At 46.5% G+C, this 20,592-nt stretch overlaps 1 protein-coding gene across 3 annotated transcripts in view; it reads right to left on the minus strand.

Annotated features, from left to right (window-relative positions):
• Nucleotides 1-20,592, minus strand: part of rc3h2 (ring finger and CCCH-type domains 2) — a 62,291-nt gene that overhangs the window by 4,693 nt on the left and 37,006 nt on the right. For all 3 annotated transcript variants that reach the window (XM_080756237.1, XM_080756239.1, XM_080756238.1), the window contains 12 exons: nt 19,412-19,530; nt 18,291-18,403; nt 17,180-17,557; nt 15,218-15,423; nt 13,866-14,200; nt 13,441-13,599; nt 12,345-12,500; nt 9,759-9,911; nt 3,482-3,716; nt 3,274-3,358; nt 1,007-1,241; nt 278-480 (listed from right to left, as the gene is read on the minus strand). In XM_080756237.1, coding sequence (XP_080612363.1) covers nt 278-480; nt 1,007-1,241; nt 3,274-3,358; nt 3,482-3,716; nt 9,759-9,911; nt 12,345-12,500; nt 13,441-13,599; nt 13,866-14,200; nt 15,218-15,423; nt 17,180-17,557; nt 18,291-18,403; nt 19,412-19,530 — 2,377 coding nt within the window. The remainder of the gene's footprint in view (nt 1-277; nt 481-1,006; nt 1,242-3,273; nt 3,359-3,481; nt 3,717-9,758; nt 9,912-12,344; nt 12,501-13,440; nt 13,600-13,865; nt 14,201-15,217; nt 15,424-17,179; nt 17,558-18,290; nt 18,404-19,411; nt 19,531-20,592) is intronic.

Consider the following 20,592-nt stretch of genomic DNA (forward strand, 5'->3'; position numbering starts at 1 on the left):
ACAGGGAGAAGGAATAAGGGGGGGGATTGAGAAGATGGGACATGAAGACACATTTAAAAACATGTAACTTTGATAGAGTGATATTTAGCATGTTTAACATGTTAGTCTAGTTTTTATTTGTTGACGAAATTGTCAGTATATTTAGTCTTAGTTTTAGACATCATGGCTTAGGTTTTATTTCGTTTTTGTAAGTGAAAAAAGGTAGTCGACGTCGAACATTTTTCGTCATTGTATTAGTCGACGAAAACAACACTGCTGTAGCCTGGCCATAACTCACCTGAAGGCCATCTTCTTCAGCAGGTGGGCGTCCATCCTTTCTGACGAGGGAACCTCGGCTTGGGGGGGATGTTCCTCTCCTGGGGATGGGAGGATTAGTGAGGAGGAGGAGGAGGAGGAGCGTGGAGGAGGAGGGAGGAGGAGGAGACGATGGGAGGAGGCGTCCTGCGACTGTCGAGGAACCTGCTGTAGCTCCGCCGACTCCTGACAGAGTAAATGAGATAAAAGTGACATTATACAACAGGTCGTTTTGAGGAAGCAATCTGATTGGTTGAACACCTTCCTATAGCCGTGCTTCAAACCACATTAGTTCAACGCCTAATCAACACAAACAGTTCAGCCGTGCTTTTCTCTCAGAGCGCAGCGGACTCGGTGGCTATAGGCTAGCTATAGTTTCTTGGGACATTTGTGGTCGACGGTCGTAGTGACTACATCTGAATCTTTTTTATTTTTCAGTAGTCTCTTAGCGAAGAAGACACATGTCAAACATTTTCTAAACAGGATTTACTACTCAAATAATAATGGTGAGATTTACCCTGTGTTGTGACCGTATTTATACGAAATAATTGAAGCACAAGCACAGGAAAACAGTCTATATCATCTCGTACATGATATGTGTCAGTGGCAGGGTAATCTGCCACAGTATTGACTTTGTTCTGTACCCGTTCTGCAAATACCGTGAAATAAAAGTTAAAGTGTCAATCAATCGATCAATCAATATCATACCAACCTGAGACTTGTTATTATCGTGTTGGTCCGAATCCTCCATGTCCAGAACAGAAAGTTCCAGTTCGATGTCCCGGTCGGGTTGTTCCGTCTCGCCGTCCGCCCGCCGCTCACACACCTGTTCCCCATCGTGGCTGATGTGGTCCTCCTGATGATGAGCCTCCAGCCCAGCTGACGACGCCTTATCACCTCCTCCGTTCAACGACTGGCGCCGGAGCGCCGCTACACACAGCTGCTCACTGCGCACGCACGCACAGACACACAGGCACGCACGCACAGGCACGCACGCACAGACACACACGCACAGGCACGCACGCACAGGCACGCACGCACAGGCACGCACGCATACACGCAATTTTAAGTATTTCATCTGGATATATGCAGAAGAATTAAGCACAACATGAGAGTTAATTCCAAACACCGATTGATGCTTTAAAAGGAAAAAGAAAAACGAATCACACATACCTTTAACAAGCAATGAAAAAAAAGCAATGCTAGACATGTTAACATAAATATGATATGATGAGACCAGTGGAAAATATGTAGTGCAAGAAAGGGCTTTCTGTGTTTTGGCTGCTGTCAGTGCATGGTCTCTTTACCAGAGAGCGAGAAAGGCTTTCTGTGTTTTGGCTGCTGTCAGTGGTCTTCTGTATACCAGAGAGCAAGAAAGGCTTTCTGTGTTTTGGCTGCTGTCAGTGGTCTCTTTACCAGAGAGCGAGAAAGGCTTTCTGTGTTTTGGCTGTTGTCAGTGGTCTCTTTACCAGAGAGCGAGAAGCAAACAAACAGTAAGCTGCTCTATTTTTAGTCTGGGCTCAGAGAGGAAGTGACTGTTGCACAATGAGACTGGAGACAAGGATGTGGAAGAAAGAGTGGAACAAAAAGGGGCTATTAGAATGGGAACCTGGCCATGTTGAGTAACACCAACGTTTTATGTTAGAAATGTTAGAAATGTTAGAAATGTTAGAAATGTTAGAATTCCGCGCCCGCTACACGGACACTCAATCCCAGAGTTACTTCGCCACTCACTCCGCGGCAGAAATGCTGTGTTTGCATGAATGAAACTGTATGTAATCGCGCATCTATAAGTTCTAATCGTGTGTGGTGCTTCTTCGGGAGCCGGGACTGTGTGTGTGTGTGTGTGTGTGTTTGCATGCAATGCGAACAGCCATGGTGGAGTTACAGGCGTGCGTGTGCGTGTGTGTGTGTGTGTGTGTGTGTGTGCATGCAATGTGTCAAACAACAATGTTGATGTAAGTAACACGATCGCTGAGAGAGATATAGTTTATATACAGAGATTTAGAAGGAATAAGCAAAATCGAATTCCTACCCTTCCTTGTTTGTGTTCTCCTGCGGGTCTCGGAGAGAGAGGGATGAAATTGCAGGCTCGCAAGGGGAGGGGCTGAGAGCTCTGACGACATGTTCACATCTTTTGGCGCTTTTCATTGGCTAGTGGCGGACATGTTCACATCTTTTGGCGCTTTTCATTGGCTAGTGGCGGACATGTTCACATCTTTTGGAGCTTTTCATTGGCTACCATGTTCACATCTTTTGGCGCTTTTCATTGGCTATACCAACTTCACAATTGTAATAATAGATGGGTCTCCAGCAACTGCCGGATGCTAACTTGCAATATGTTGAGCAATTTTCATAATTGGCATAATATCATGTGACCATACCATTAACCGTTTCCATCCGTATAGGACGGCTCCACGCGTCCTATAGGGAACCCAATTGATTGCGTTCATAGGACATTACGTCCTATAGCACATCCTCAATGATATCAGACGTGAGAAGAAGAAGGGGGGGGGGGGGGGGGGGGGGGGCTTCAGAGTAAAAGCGGCCATGTCTATGCAAAACATTGTGTTTTGCATAGGCCCTACATTGAGTTTTGCATAGGCCCTACATTGAGTTTTGCATAGGCCCTACATTGAGTTTTGCATAGGCCCTACATTGAGTTTTGCATAGGCCCTACATTGAGTTTTGCATATAGGCCCTACATTGAGTTTTGCATAGGCCCTACATTGAGTTTTGCATATAGGCCCTACATTGTAAAAATAAATTCAACCAATTTTTTACAAAGTAATTTCATAAACAAAATTGAAACAATATAAATCCCCCTAAATTCCATAAATGTAACGTTTAAGCGGAAGTGAAAACCGCTCGCAGATGTGCAATTTTCACTAGTTTGGGTCCCGGGGAGACATCAAATTTCCCTTTTGGGTCACGGGCTAAAAGGTACTGTACAGTGTAGTGTAGTGTAGTGTAGTGTACCTCTCTAAGAAGCTGGAGTGGCTGGAAGCGTCGGACCCTCGGGACCCCCACCTGTAGTCACTGTGATCCAAGTGAGGGCTGTAATCTGTACGTCAACAAATAATTACTGTCAGCAATGTGTGAGACATGTACATCCTTTATGCGATTAGATTTCCTTCCTCATTTCCAGAACCAAAAACAACACTGCATATCCCGCACCCTCCAATACCTCTGAAGTTGACGGGTGTGGTGGTGCTGCCACTGCCCTGGCAGGCCGTGGCCTGGACGGGGTCGGTGGTGTGGTAGCCGGTGCGAGCGGCCCGCGATATGGCCCCCCACTTGGAGATGATGGGGCCCTCGCCGAAGGGAATGATGGGGTCCTCGTCCTTCAGGCGCCGATAGGGGTCCAGGGAGTGCAGCCAGCGCTTCCCTACGATCCCACCGCCTGCGGTACCGTCCAGCTCCTATATATACGAGACAGAGAGAATAGGCAGGGTTGGCGAAAGGGCCTTGTTTTGCATGTGCGAAAGTTTGCATGTTCTCCCTGTGTGCCCTATAGGGTTGGTACCCTCACATGTTCTCCCCGTGCCCCCTATGGTTGGTACCCTCACATGTTCTCCCCGTGCCCCCTATGGTTGGTACCCTCCCATGTTCTCCCCGTGTGCCCTATAGGGTAGGTACCCTCACATGTTCTCCCCGTGGCCCCTAGGGTAGGTACCCTCACATGTTCTCCCCGTGGCCCCTAGGGTAGGTACCCTCACATGTTCTCCCCGTGCCCCCTATGGTTGGTACCCTCACATGTTCTCCCCGTGTGCCCTATAGGGTAGGTACCCTCACATGTTCTCCCCGTGCCCCCTATGGTAGGTACCCTCACATGTTCTCCCTGTGTCCCCTAGGGTAGGTACCCTCACATGTTCTCCCCGTGGCCCCTAGGGTAGGTACCCTCACATGTTCTCCCCGTGTCCCCTATGGTAGGTACCCTCACATGTTCTCCCCGTGCCCCCTATGGTAGGTACCCTCACATGTTCTCCCCGTGCCCCCTATGGTAGGTACCCTCACATGTTCTCCCCGTGTCCCCTAGGGTAGGTACCCTCACATGTTCTCCCCGTGGCCCCTAGGGTAGGTACCCTCACATGTTCTCCCCGTGCCCCCTATGGTTGGTACCCTCACATGTTCTCCCCGTGTGCCCTATAGGGTAGGTACCCTCACATGTTCTCCCCGTGCCCCCTATGGTAGGTACCCTCACATGTTCTCCCTGTGTCCCCTAGGGTAGGTACCCTCACATGTTCTCCCCGTGGCCCCTAGGGTAGGTACCCTCACATGTTCTCCCCGTGTCCCCTATGGTAGGTACCCTCACATGTTCTCCCCGTGCCCCCTATGGTAGGTACCCTCACATGTTCTCCCCGTGCCCCCTATGGTAGGTACCCTCACATGTTCTCCCCGTGTCCCCTAGGGTAGGTACCCTCACATGTTCTCCCCGTGTCCCCTATGGTAGGTACCCTCACATGTTCTCCCCGTGCCCCCTATGGTAGGTACCCTCACATGTTCTCCCCGTGCCCCCTATGGTAGGTACCCTCACATGTTCTCCCCGTGTCCCCTAGGGTATAGGTACCCTCACATGTTCTCCCCGTGGCCCCTAGGGTAGGTACCGTCACATGTTCTCCCCGTGCCCCCTATCCCTCACATGTTCTCCCCGTGTCCCCTATGGTATAGGTACCCTCACATTTTCTCCCCGTGTCCCCTAGGGTGGGTACCCTCACATGTTCTCCCCGTGTCCCCTAGGGTATAGGTACCCTCACATGTTCTCCCCGTGTCCCCTAGGGTATAGGTACCCTCACATGTTCTCCCCGTGTCCCCTAGGGTATAGGTACCCTCACATGTTCTCCCCGTGTCCCATAGGGTATAGGTACCCTCACATGTTCTCCCCGTGTCCCCTAGGGTATAGGTACCCTCACATGTTCTCCCCGTGTCCCATAGGGTATAGGTACCCTCACATGTTCTCCCCGTGTCCCATAGGGTAGGTACCCTCACATGTTCTCCCCGTGCCCCCTATGGTAGGTACCCTCACATGTTCTCCCCGTGTCCCCTAGGGTGGGTACCCTCACATGTTCTCCCCGTGTCCCCTAGGGTATAGGTACCCTCACATGTTCTCCCCGTGTCCCCTAGGGTATAGGTACCCTCACATGTTCTCCCCGTGTCCCCTAGGGTATAGGTACCCTCACATGTTCTCCCCGTGTCCCCTAGGGTATAGGTACCCTCACATGTTCTCCCCGTGTCCCATAGGGTAGGTACCCTCACATGTTCTCCCCGTGTCCCCTATAGGGCAGCGGTTCCAAAAGTGGGGTCCGGGGACCCCCAGGGGTACCTGAGGGAGTTCCAGGGGGTCCCCAGCTAAATGATAGTTTGTAACCAAATGGACCATTATGGGTCTGTAACTCTGAGAGTGTACAAATGGAACACTCTCAGAGTTAAATTAACAGTGGTTTTACAACATAAATTGGGGTACCAGAGGCTGATGGAGGGGAAAGGAACGTATTCCTTCCACGCGCTACGTCCAACCAGGGTAACTTCCCCCCTGTCAGGTGTAAAGGAGCGATTTGGACTCCTCACGCATGAAGGAAGCATGAGTTCAAGTCCGTTGCTCTCCCCAGGTTGGCGGAGGGTGTGTAGAGCCCAGGATCACATTAGATAATTGACTATACACCTCCGTTACCATCCAGCTCCTATAGCAGTGTTGTTTTTGGCAGCAAATCTTGGTTTCAGTCATGGTCTCTTCAATAGTTTTAATTTCAGTCAGACAACTGACGAATAGATTTACCAATATTTATTACAGAATGAGTATCAAGTGTGCATATGATATTTGACTTGGCGTTCGGCTCTGCTGGATTTCTCCCTGCTCGGCACGATTATGCACCAACATAAAACATTATGAGCAGGGAGATAGATATACAACAACCCCCCCATGGGGAGCATAAATAGCAGAGCCCACCGGTGGTGCTGGGGTGGAGGTGGGAGAAAACATCACATACCAACCAGGAACCATGTGCAGAGGAAGGCAGGAAGAGCATGCAGACTGGTGAGCTTAAGTAGCCCGCCCAATTGGTCAGCTGACTGCCGCATCGGCGAATGACGTGTGGGACTTGCACACACTTATACGCCCACATAGTAATGCAGCATGTTAACCCCTTGAGTATAGTATGCGCCTAGCGCTTAGTTTCAGTTACATTTTTAGTCACCTGGAATGTTTTAGTGTTAGTCTAGTTTTAGTCGACTAAATATCATAAGATTTTAGTCGACTAAATCTACAGTTGATTTAGTCCCTAATATTTAGTCTAGTTTATATTTGTTGACGAAATGATTATCATAGCTTAGTTTTCATTTAGTTTTCGTCGATGAACATTTTTCGTCTTAGTTTTAGTCGACGGAATCAACACTGTCCTATACAAGACATAGAGGATACTTCATTAGCCTATTTTGGTGAATCAAGATATTCCAGCGCAAAGTGTACCCAACAGCATTACAAAAATGGGTCATGCGTGACTCATGAGGCGACAGCCTTTTTAGTCTGCCCCGGCTGTTTCGACATCAGACTTAAATGCAAAGCTAATTGCAGTGTGCTGCTTATTTGCAAATGGCACGCGTGCGCCAAAATATGTGTGTAACTGCGTGCGTGCGTGCCTGCGTGTTTTCCGAAAATGTTTTTTCTGAACTTTTTATTTTTATTTTTGTGTAACCTATACACATCATTACTCTTGAGTCTTTATGCCATTTGTTTTGTCCTTTACCTACCTACTTTATGCATGTAAAAAAGTATTATTATTAAGTATGGTACAAGTAACTTTGGCCCACTTTTGATGCGTATGCACCCATCCCAGCATATTCTATGCGTATGCACCGTCCCAGCAATGTCACGTTCTGTCCCAGAACGTCCCATGCCTGGTCCGCCACCCTTATGTTCTCTCCTACCTACCCTGTTGTATTCCCCTCCTCCACCCTACCTGAGAGACAGTTTCCTCCTGGGAACACAGCTGTGGACTATTGTGCCAATTATTGACTCTGTGATTTAAGTGGTGTGTTTGCTGGACTCTGTGTCGGATTATAGTTTGGTGTTACGCCAGCTTTGCGCTGCTGTTCTTGTATGTGTGGCGTTCCAGACATTCTTGTGTTTCGTTCTCCTGCTTGGTTCCACACACATACTCCTGGTCGGCAGCCTGACAAGCAAATGACGTAATGACTATACTTGTGCCTGATACGGCAGTGGTGCCAGATTACATACATGTATACACAGGAGCATTACCTTTAATCCTCCCAACACTAAAACATATCGTCATTACGCCACCATCGAAAACCAATTACACTCTGGCATTGGGTCCTTTAATCCACATCTTTATTACGTCATCATTGAGAGCTAGTTATACCAGCTAGTTATACCAGTGCCGGCGCCTCTATGTATATGTAATTTGTAAGTTGATTAGCGGTATACAGCATTTTCGATGCGTATGCACCGTCCCAGCAAATGACGTAATGACTAGTTGTGCCTGATAAAACCAATGGTTTTCGATGGTGGTGACGTAATGACGATATGTTTTCGTGTCGGGAGGATTAAAGGTAATGCTCCTATGTATACATGTATGTAATCTGGCACCACTGCCGTATCAGGCACAAGTAGTCATTACGTCATTTGCTGGGACGGTGCATACGCATCAAAAGTGCTGGGACGGTGCATACGCGTCCCGGGCGAAACTAGTACTTGCGCGCTCTGCTTGCGCAAGTAATAAGGTAAAACCCTTTGACCCACATTGCGTTGCAAAACTCCACCCAACAAATTCCCCAAGCAAACAGGGACAGTTCATGTGAAGCATAGCAGATGTATGAAAGCCCATGAACCCAGACATGCTGTGAACAGTAGTCAAGTGTCTGCATCTCTCGAGCCCTGGAACGAACAGCAATCGAACAGGGAGGGAAGAGAGCAAAGTAGTCTGTCCCTGTATAAAGCCAGTAACACTGCACTGAACATAGGAGGTACTGGTGTTAGAAAGGGACGACCCTTTTGACAAGGGTTTAATCTTAAACATTGCATTATAAAACCTTCCGCAGTTCCTTGCAGTTGCGTTATGGCAAGTTGCTTGGAACATTATGGCGGCACCCCAACGTACAAACCAGCAGCCAATGTGGCATCTTATAAGACTAACTAGAACTGCACTCTATCGAGTGCATACTTGCTTGTTGCTCACTAGTTAGTTGGCCATAAATGGCCTACTAGTGCGCAAGCAGAGCGCACAAGTACTTTCGACCGCTACAAACTGTCAAATCTCAGTTTCTTTGTGAAGGAACGTTTTAAATTTTGAATTATTAGGTTTAACTATTTGCTATAGCCACCTACTTTATGCATGTAAAAAAGTAGTATTAAGTATGGTACAAGTAACTTTGCGCCACTTTTGATGCGATTGCACAGTCCCAGCATATTCGATGCGTATGCACCGTCCCAGCAAATGACGTAATGACTACTTTATACGGCAGTGGTGCCAGATTACATACATGTATACATAGGAGCATTACCTTTAATCCTCCCGACACTAGAACATATCGTCATTACGTCACCATCGAAAACCAATTGCACTCTGGCATTGGGTCCTTTAATCCACAACTTTATTACGTCATCATTGAGAGCTAGTTATACCAGATAGTTATTCCAGTGCCGGTGCCTCTATGTATATGTCATTTGTAAGTTGATTAGCGGTATACTGTGGTTACTTTGCGCCGTATGCACCGTCCCAGCATTTTCGATGCGTATGCACCGTCCCAGCAAATGACGTAATGACTAGTTGTGCCTGATAAAACCAATGGTTTTCGATGGTGGTGACGTAATGACGATATGTTTTAGTGTCGGGAGGATTAAAGGTAAATGCTCCTATGTATACATGTATGTAATCTGGCACCACTGCCGTATCAGGCACAAGTAGTCCATTACGTCATTTGCTGGGACGGTGCATACGCATCAAAAGTGCTGGGAACTCCCTTAGGGGGACGTCCGAAAATGGTAGTCGACGAACATTTCTCGTCTTAGTATTAGTCGACGAAAACAACACTGCTGTGCGCCGCGCGCACGCGTGTCTGTGTAGTGCACTGCATGTCCTGCTTCCGTGTGCAATGCTCAATGCCGTGTAGTGTAATGCTTGTTACGGTTCGCTCCACAGCACCTCTCTCCCTGTTACTATCTCCCCACCTGGATGTCGTCTGCAATCACCTGATGAGCCTACAAGAGCCAGGCCTGTCTGCAGCTCGGCGCCAGTTCTTCCCCATGAGTCTACGATTGGTAAAGTTAGACAGCCAGACATTTAGGCCCTCAGTGTTTTAGTCTTAGACAGTTAAACGTCACACTGTTACTGTGCTTATTCTCTGCTCTGTGGACCTGCCTTTGACTCACCTCTTCTACTCTGCTTTCGCCTCTCCTTGTTGTGCATTTGGGTCACACCACACCGAGTCATAACAATGCTGCCACTCACCGAGTGCTCCGAGCAGGAGTGGGTGTGCGTGTGTGTCTCAGGTTCCAAGGGGCCGATGGTTCCACAGGACCACGGTGAGTAGTGGGCTAGACTCTCGTCACCTCTGTACCTGCAGCCCATGCACTGGCCTCCGCCGCCACTCTCCCCGTGTTGCTGCATAATTATGGAAAGAGGTTACAAACAAAACAAAACCAAATCCTTAAAAAAGATGTGCCACAATGTTTTGTATTTTTCCAGTTTTCCATGTGTCTATGAGGTGACAGTATACCTCATTAGACACCCTGGAGTCGTTTTTATGTGCAATGGTGTATTCACTTTGTATTTAGGTTTCCTCCTTCCTGGAGGCTGAACCCTCGACAGTCAAACGGGCCAATGAAATAAACAGTAATATATAGTGACATCACACTATCAGCCCCTCACCTAACCCCTCCCCTTTTTTCATACAACTACATTCAGTTCAGGTGGATCACCACCACACCAGGCAAACCAGGCATACTTGATGAACTGGTGGGCGTGTCCACATAAAAGCATGATTTTAACAAATACTGTACACCTTTTGGAAAAAAGTTCTTCCTCCTTATATTGTAATAATACCTGATGATCATGTTTTAGGGTGGAAAAAAATCGTGGCACTCCATCTTTAAACAAAGTCTTGTTCTCTAGCACCCCCTAATGTCTATCTGTGCACGCCACTGGGTTTTGGAGAGACTGTTTCATTAACACACAGACAAACAAGGCTAAAAACAACAACAAAAAACTCTTCTGTTGTGGTCCTACAGTATGTATTCAATTCAACAACATACAGTATAGCATAACAGATTTACACAACAATAGGCTACATGTCATCAACAAATGCAAACACTAAATAGGGATTCATGGATTCAAGTGATTCAGGATAGGGATAAAGATTTTACTGAGGGGCTGCCATTGGATTTTTTTAAATGTTTGTTTTTTGAGTGGTGCAACCACTCCAAGGAACAGCAATGTCCGTGTACTTATGTACACCTATGTGTTGGTTCACCTATGTGACGTTAATGAGCGCCAGTATAGCCCCTACTGGTACTCATAGTCATATATTGTGCCAGAAACAGAGAGAGGGATAGTGCTGCACTGTTGCCTGCTAATTTTTTTCATGTCATATGAAAGCAAGGAATCATAGCTTAGCTGACATTGTTGGTTGTTCAGTTTGACCCATCAGTTTTGGAGATATGGCTTTAGACTTAATAGAGTAATGTCTCGCAGAGAAACAGCGCGTTGAGAAAACGAGGCTTGAAAGGTTCACTGCTGTGGACATTACACCTATAGCTACATGTTTAAGCATTTATTTCATATTTTACATGTCGATTTCAGCGCTGACATTTATTTCAGACATGCTCTATACTAGTATGTGAAGAGTCTGCCTGTGCTATATTAACTCATTTTGGATAAAATATAAATAAATTCACTTTTTCTCCTCTGGTGAGGTTGCACAAAGGAAAGGCTCTCAGTCAAATCTGGCCAAAAGACATCAGACAACATGCTCAGTTTGAGGAGTACACGTTCGGTAAAAGTTCTATGCAACTTAACCCATTTAGACCGGAGTTAAAAACATTCACTTTGAAAGAATATATATTCAAAGATTTGCGCCACATTTTTACGATTAAAAAAAAATAGCAGATCTACTGTACAAGCTCGTAGCGTGCCACTCGGTGGCGCGCTACGAGCTAAACACCAAAAGGGGTTCCCGCCCAAAATGGGTTAATAATGCTTTACTTAACTGAAAGTCACACTCGTTTGTCATCGACGAACCACCACACGCACGCACGCACGCACGCACGCACGCACGCATGCACGCACGCGGTGAATAGCTACAGTATCGTCCTCCACACAGTTGCTAGGCAACTGACACTGTGTGGCAAAGCTGAGATAGCTATATGGATGAGGCAGCGCAGGGTGTTGGACGAGGAATGAAATAAATCCCACACATATACACAAACATTGTGCATGGGTGGAAAAATATCTCTCACCCTGCTGCACTGCACTGTACCGACTGCAGTGTCATATCGCAGTTTCACTATCGTGACTGCATGTACTATTCAATTAGAATTCCACAAATTCAAATTCCTATACCTCGGCTGTCGAATTCTACAAATTCAAAATTCCTACCTCGGCTTTCGAATTCCACAAATTCAAAATTCCTATCTCGGCTTTCGAATTCATGCACAAATTCAAAATTCATACCTCGGCTTTCGAATTCCACAAATTCAAAATTCCTATCTCGGCTTTCGAATTCATGCACAAATTCAAAATTCATACCTCGGCTTTCGAATTCCACAAATTCAAATTTCCTAACCTCGGCTTTCGAATTCCACAAATTCTAATTCCTACCTCGGCTTTCGAATTCCACACATTCAAAATTCATACCTCGGATTTCGAATTCCACAAATTCAGAATTCCTAACCTCGGCTTTCGAATTCCACAAATTCAAAATACCTACCCTCGGCTTTCGAATTCCACACATTCAAAATTCATACCTCGGCTTTCGAATTCCACAAATTCAAAATTCCTACCCTCGGCTTTCGAATTCCACAAATTCAGAATTCCTACCTCGGCTTCGAATTCCACAGCAAAGATGGGGGAGGACTGGGAGGGCCTGTTGGCGTTTCCATGGTGATGGTGGTGATGGTGGTGATGGTGCGTCCACTGCTGTTCCTGCTTGCGCCTGAAGAGGTCCTCGTAGCCCAGAGGCACACGGCCGTAGTCCTGCAGGGAGAAGAAGAAGAAGAAGAAGAAGAAGAAGAAGTGCTCCCTTTATTTGACTTAAAACCATTTAGACCTGACGTCGAAATAAAAAAAAATATATGTTGTATATTAAAATACCATACAGGAGAGTAAATGTGCACGGCAGACAGACAACGAGATGACGTTCCTTGATGTTTATTTCAGAGTACACAGCACAGCAAACAGCATAGTTCCGACGGCCTCATGCCGTCGGGGAGCATGCCCAGTTACATGGTAGAGAGTTGGGGAACAACCGGCCCAGATCTTTCTTTGTCTGGCATTATATCTATCGTGTGTTCATGTGTTCATATGGCTCTCGGCCTATCAGGATGGTCCACGATCTGACCACTGCCTTGGGTCTCAACCCCTAACAATGACCCCAGTTATTTATTACCCATGGGCCTTTGTCTTGGCTTGCCTTTCTGTTCTGTGCCCAACCCTGATCATGTTTCACTATTACCAGGACTTATGTATCCATGTGCATGCGTGTATGTGCACATCCAGGCATGTCCAGGCATCATTAGCTGGTCTGTGTCTTACAAATTATACCACATATACTTCTAAAGTCTGACAGTTTTCTGAAATACCTATGTTTCTATATCAGTGATGCTCAATATTTCATGTCAAGGACCCCTTGTCAAGGACCCCCATCTGAAAATATGTTGTTCCAGGAACCCCCCCAGAAGCAATGATTTGAGTTAAAGCGTTTGTTGTGAAAGAAAGATTTGCTCGACACTTTCAAGAGTCTTGGTTTTAGTCATCATACGTAGCTTAGCTTCCATTTAGTTTTCGTCCAGTGGAAAAAAAGGCAGTCGACGGACATCTTTCGTCTTGTGTATAGTTTTAGTCGACGAAAACAACACCGCAATGAAGTGGAGGACGAATGGAGGCGAATGGAGGCGTTCGGTTGAGGTTGACCCACCCTGTGCAGCCCTGCTGGGCGGTGCAGCTCCCCCCCGCTCAGGCAGTAGTTGCTGTCCAGAGAGTTGAACCTCTCCCGGAGTGCAGGCGGCTGGTACACCGAGGAACGCAGGACTTCTGGAGGCAACGAGTTGCTCCTGGCGTCGTCTCTGTGGTACAGCTGTAACCATGACAACGGAAATCAAGCGAGGGGCGCTCGTGTATCATCTCATTAGAACATCGTCGAGGGAAAAACAAACGTGGACGAAACAAACTCTGTTCTCTGTTCGTTGCTTAATGGCATGTATAATGTTTGTGTTATAGTTTGTGTTATCGAGCTTGTATAGGTCTGCTATTTTTGAAAAGTCGAAAATGCGGCAACAAATCTTTGAATATATATTCTTTCAGAAGACTTTTATTTCATTTATCAAATGGATTAAAGCTCACCTGAGGCCTCCAGACTCTCCTGCTGTCATACAGTGGAGCGTAGGCACCGTGGGCCGGGGGCAGCGGTCCGTACTGAGGCTGGTGGTATGGAGGAGGCCCCAACCCATCCCTGGGATGGGGTGGAGGAGGCCCCAACCCATCCCTGGGAGGGTACGCGGAGGAGGAGGACGAGGAGGAGGAGGAGAGCGGGTGGGTCGTGTGAGGTTCGGCGCCGTAGGAAGATGGCGGAGGGCCCATGGACGGGGGCAGAGAGGATTCTGGGACATGCGAGGAGCGGAAGAATCGAGCCATGCACTGCTTGTGAGACGGATGGAGAGTGGATGGATAGTAAGAACCTGCAGAGGAGGGGAGGAGAGGAGAGGAGAGGAGAGGAGAGGAGAGGAGAGGAGAGGAGAGGAGAGGAGAGGAGAGGAGAGGAGAGGAGAGGAGAGGAGAGGAGAGGAGAGGAGAGGAGAGGAGAGGAGAGGAGAGGAGAGGAGAGGAGAGGAACAACATATTTTCAGATGGGGGGTCGGCGGCCAATTACATATAATCTTTGGGGGGGTCCTTGACATGAAAATGTTTGAGAATAGAAACATAGGGTTTTTCAGAAAACGGCCATGATTTAGAAGATTTTAGCTCGATTTTAGCTCGTAGCGCGCCACCGAGTGGCGCGCTACGAGCTTGTAGGTCTGCTATTTTTGAAAAATCGAAGAGCGACTGACATTAGAGGACATTTTTTGAATCTCATCTCAGGTCAGAACGAAAACTGTCAGGATGTAGAAGACATTTTTTAGAATCTGATCTCAGGTCAGAACGAAAACTGTCAGGATGTAGGAGACATTTTTTAGAATCTGATCTCAGGTCAGAACGAAAACTGTCAGGATGTAGAAGACATTTTTTAGAATCTGATCTCAGGTCAGAACGAAAACTGTCAGGATGTAGAAGACATTTTTTAGAATCTGATCTCAGGTCAGAACGAAAACTGTCAGGATGTAGGAGACATTTTTTAGAATCTGATCTCAGGTCAGAACGAAAACTGTCAGGATGTAGGAGACATTTTTTTAGAATCTGATCTCAGGTCAGAACGAAAACTGTCAGGATGTAGAAGACATTTTTTAGAATCTGATCTCAGGTCAGAACGAAAACTGTCAGGATGTAGGAGACATTTTTTAGAATCTGATCTCAGGTCAGAACGAAAACTGTCAGGATGTAGAAGACATTTTTTTAGAATCTGATCTCAGGTCAGAACGAAAACTGTCAGGATGTAGGAGACATTTTTTAGAATCTGATCTCAGGTCAGAACGAAAACTGTCAGGATGTAGAAGACATTTTTTTAGAATCTGATCTCAGGTCAGAATGGGTTAACTCACTGCTTGGCGGATAGGAGTGCAGGGGGGCATCCTGCTGGTAGTACAGCTCCGAGGAGGCCTGTGGCGGTGGGTGCGGCGGTGCCCGCAGGAGGATGTTGTGACCGTGTTTGGGCATGGAAGCACCACAGTCCCCACCACCACGCCCCCCGGCAACCGTTGCCAAGGAGTGACCAACCGGAGCCCTGGGAGGAGGAGAGACCGTTGTCCTGGTGGAGAGAGAGAGAGAGAGAGAGAGAGAGAGAGAGAGAGAGAGAGAGAGAGAGAGAGAGAGAGAGAGAGAGACAGAGAGAGAGAGAGACAGAGAGAGAGAGAGAGAGAGAGAGAGAGAGAGAGAAGAGGTTTTATGGAGAAATCATTACAGGGAATAACACATTTTGGGGCGGGAAACCCTTTTGGTGTTTTATTTTTTTTTCACTTCAGAAAAAAGGCTGCATTTTTCATATTACAATAAACATTCAATGAAATTCTATTCCAATATCGCTAGGCTGAGAGAAGAGACTTTTCCCATTTTTTATAGAATTTATCCTCTTGTAGTCTCAGTATGAATGTGAGTCTTTCCATAGAATACAGTTCCTCAATAATGTCCATCCATTGATCTTTCGTTGGTGGGTCCTGTTGGTACCAGCGTCGTGTGATTGCTTTTTTACTTGATGCTAAGAGGATCTTGATTAAATATGTATCATGTGTTAGAAACTCTTCAGGGATATTTCCCAACAGTAAAAAAGAAACAGACAGAGGTATCTCAAAACACAGAATGGACTCCAAGGTGCCCTTTTGGTGTTTTAAAGCATTATGTTATGCTTTAGCTATTGAAAAATAGCAGATCTACAAGCTCATAGCGTGGCACCGAGTGCCGCGCGCTATGAACTCGTATAGGTCTGCTGTTTTTGAAAAGTCGTGAAATTGTGCCTCAAATCTTTGAATATATATTATTACGGAGTGAACATTTAAACTAAAATCTTTGCTTCTGCGGGCAGGTCCCTGGAACAATATATTTTCAGATGGGGGGGGGGGGGGTCATATTACATATAATTGTCGGGGTCCTTGACGTGAAATATTAGCACCGCACTGACACAGAAACATTTTTCAGAAAACTGTCAGGATTTAGAAGACATTTTCAAAATTTCGAAGTCAGGTCTAAATGGGATAAAGTCTTTCGTGCCCACAGGACCCACACATATTTTATTTATTTGGCCATGGTCGTGTGTGTGTGTGTGTGTCCCCATTCTGGAAAGGTTTTGTGCCAGGGACCCCCGGAGAGAAGATTTGTGTTAAAAAAGATATATGTATTCAATATACTGACGACTTTCGACAATTTCGTCAACAAATAAAAACGAGACTAAAATGTATAGGTATAGGGACTAGTGGACAAGAGATCCATACGTCATTTTACATTGCAACGTGTCGCGCTGCGACGCGTTGTGAGATTGTATAGATGGGCTATTTTCAGCAAATGTGAAAACAGTCGTTACGACGCCATCAAGGCCCGCCAAAATACATTTTAGTCGACTAAATCACCTGTAGATTTAGTCGACTAAAATCGTATGATATTTAGTCGACTAAAACTAGACTAACACCAAAGACATTCCAAGGTGGACTAAAATGTGACTAAAAACGAAATGAAAACTACGGGCTGTATTTTGCGTGTCTTAAGTGCAGGTCTTATTCCCTAACTTGAGTAAACTAAAGACCTGGAGGCGTGATCGATGCTCTTTGGCCACTCAGAATAGCCAAATGGCATTGATCACGCCTCCAGGTCTTTAGTTTACTCAAGTTAGGGAATAAGACCTGGACACGCAAAATACAGCCCTATGACTGAAAACTAAAAACCTAAACTCGCTGCCAAAAACAACACTGGACCCCCCACTTTGGGAACCACTGACATAAATCATAAAAAATAAAATAATAATAATAATAATAATAAGACAAATCAAAATCAAAAGATCAAAGAGGGCTTCATACCGATCCAACGACCGCGAGTCGCCTCCGTTGCCTTCCGACAGTCCATCAGACCCGTTAACCCCACAGGATCCGTTCGACAGTGACGTCCTCGTCATCTCCTCCGTCAAATCGGGCCCTCTGCAGGAGGCGAGCAGCAGGGGGTGAGGCGGCGGCGGGGGGCCGGTGCATGCGGGAGGAGGGACCCCCTCTGGCTTCTCTCCGGTTCCTAAGGACCCCTCCATTGGGTGAGCACAGCCACCACCACCGCCGCCACCGCCACCACCGCCACCGCCGCCCTCGGTAGTGCCGTTTTTTCCCATAACCCCCTGAGGGGGCGCCACCACGCAGGGGGCAAAGGGACGGCCCGCGCTGCTCAGCTTCTTGTTCCTCAGTCGGAATCTGCATGCAAGTAGGGGTGACGAGCAGGAATGAAGGGCGACGCGAGTGGCAGAGATGCAAAGCAAGTGGTTTTCAGGCCAATTTTCCATATCAAGGCTCATTGTTTATTTTAGTTCTGCACCATATAATAAGGTTTCGTGAACCCATTCTGTCCATGGAACCCCTTTTGGTGTTTTCAAAGCACGTTATACTTTAGCTATTGAAAAATAGGAGATCTACGAGCTTGTGTAGGTCTGATTTATTTTTGAAAATAAAAGTCGTGAAAATGTGGGCGCAAATCTGCGAACACTTTTAACTCAAATCTTTGCTTCTGGGAAGGGGAGGTCCCTGGAACTATTTTGAGATTGGGGTCGGAGGCCAATTGCATGTCATTTTTGGGGTCCTTGACATGAAATAGTTTGAGATATACATAGACTGACATGGGTTTTTTCAGAAAAATGTCAGGATTTTAGAAGACATTTTGTAGAATCGAGCTCAGGTCTAAATGGGTTTAGGTGCACAGATACTGGGTGGTTATGTTACTGTATATGATTGGAAAACCAATCAAACCCCTGCTGAGTCGACTGAAGGTGACTCTCGCAACGCTCGGCACAGCGATTTGCATTTGCATTGCATGAGTGCGTGCGTACATGTGTGCGTGTGTGTGTGTGTGTGTGTGTGCGTGTGTGTGTGTGTGTGTGTGTGTGTGTGTGTGTGTGTGTGTGCGTGCGTGCGTGCGTGCGTGTTCCCTTACTTCTCGAGCTCATCTTGTGTATGTGCAAACGTACAGTTGGGCCCGCGGGGACATCCGCCCTGTTGTCGGAGGTCTCGACACATACTGGTCTTATACTTGCTGTTGGCCTGTGGCTGAGTGCGGACACACACACACACACACACACACACACACACACACACACACACACACACACACACACACACACACACACACACACACACACACACACACACACACAGTGAAGAAAAAACTTCATGAAAATGCATGAAGCCGTACTTATTCATTTCCAATAGTTTTACTTCTACTCCACCACATCTCAGAGCCACATTTTTCACAGCCTATACAATTATTTGAAAACTTTAGTTACTTTGGGCGATTTTAATTTTGATTTAGAAAACATTAACATTAACCACTTTCTTCAACCCTAAACATTTCGGCCATTTGAAAAAAATAGCCAATCTACAAGTAGATCTGCTATTTTCAATAGACCTCGTACACATTTTGAACTTGTGAAACGGCACATTCTCCACAATGAGTACTTTTACTTGTAGTACTTTAAGTACATTTTGATGCCGATATACTTTTGTACTTTTACTCAAGTACATTTTCAATTTCGTACTTTTACTTGTAACGAAGTAGTTGGAAAATCACCCGTGCTGCGGGTTATAAATCACCCGTGGGCTTCCTGTGAGGTTAGGGTTCGGGGATGCGGCGCGCATGCTTAACCCATTCTGACCTGAGATCAGATTCATACGAGGTTTCCACTGGACACACACTGGGTCTGATTAACCCATTCTGACCTGAGATCAGATTCTAAAAATGTCAGTGGTTCTTCGATTTTTCAAAAATAGCAGACCTACAAGCTCGTAGCGCGCCACTCGGTGGCGCGCTATGAGCTTGTAGATCTGCTATTTTTCAATAGCTAAAGCATAACGTGATGCTAAACACCAAAATGGGTTCCCGTTCAGAATGGGTTAAAAATCGAGTTGCAAATCGAGTGGCAAATCGAGTTTAACATTGTTTAATGTTGTTTAATGCAATCAATAACTTCCGGGTTTGATGATGATGTCATACCCTCTATATACTGTATACTCACAGGACATCCTATATAATCACATCCCATGATTTATTTACTGTACCTGTGGAGTGTCGTGGCTCTTTTTGCTGAAATTCTGAATGAACTCCACCAGTCCATGGACCACCACCTTGACCGCTAGCATCACGCTCTCCAGCTCCTCCCACATGGGCGCTGGTGCATCTACACATATACAGAACAACAACATACACGTGTTTAGCAGTATAGCCATGTGTGCATTCCAACCCCTCAGTCAATCTATTGAGCTATATCAGGGGTGGGCATGCAACTCTGACGATGGAGAGGGCCACTATATTGCCACACTCACTCCAGAGGGCCTCTATAGTTCCACACTCACTGCAGAGGAGCCACTATAGTTCCACACTCACCCAAGAGGAGCCACTATAGTTCCACACTCACTCCAGAGGGCCACTATAGTTCCACACTCACTCCAGAGGGCATCTATATTTCCACACTCACTCCAGAGGGCCTCTATATTTCCACACTCACTCCAGAGGGCCACTATAGTTCCACACTCACTCCAGAGGGCCACTATAGATCCACACTCACTCCAGAGGGCCACTATATTTCCACACTCAGGGCCACTATATTTCCACACTCACTCCAGAGGGCCGCTATAGTTCCACACTCACTCCAGAGGGCCACTATAGTTCCACACTCACTCCAGAGGGCCACTATAGAGCACCGCAGTCCCGCCCCCTTTCAGAAAAGCGAGTGGCCCAGGAAGTGGAAGCCCCATGCATTCTCCCATCGGCACTTTTAATATAATTTATTTAAAGACGGTTACGCCGCGGACAAAGCCAATTCGGATCGTGACGAATCATGACAATGAACACAATATTTTGGGACGATCAAATCATTAGAAAGAAGAAAAGAAAGTCAGGAGACAACACTATTTGTTTTGTTTTTCGTCTTATAAATTATTTGATCGGCCCAAAATATTGTGTTCATTGTCATGATTCGTCATGAACCGTCTTTAAATAAATTATATTAAAAGTGCCGATGGGAGAATGCATGGGGGATCCACTTCCTGGGCCACTCGCTTTCCTGAAAGGGGGCGGGGACTGCGGCGCTCTATAGTTCCACACTCACTCCAGAGGGCCACTATAGTTCCACACTCACTCCAGAGGGCCGCTATAGTTCCATACTCACTCCAGAGGGCATCTATATTTCCACACTCACTCCAGAGGGCGCGACATTGCATATTACTGTCGTAGCAAAAAT

This window comes from Protomyctophum bolini, assembly GCF_963924005.1.
Source record: "Protomyctophum bolini genome assembly, chromosome: 22".
In the NCBI taxonomy this organism is placed as follows: Eukaryota; Metazoa; Chordata; class Actinopteri; order Myctophiformes; family Myctophidae; genus Protomyctophum; species Protomyctophum bolini.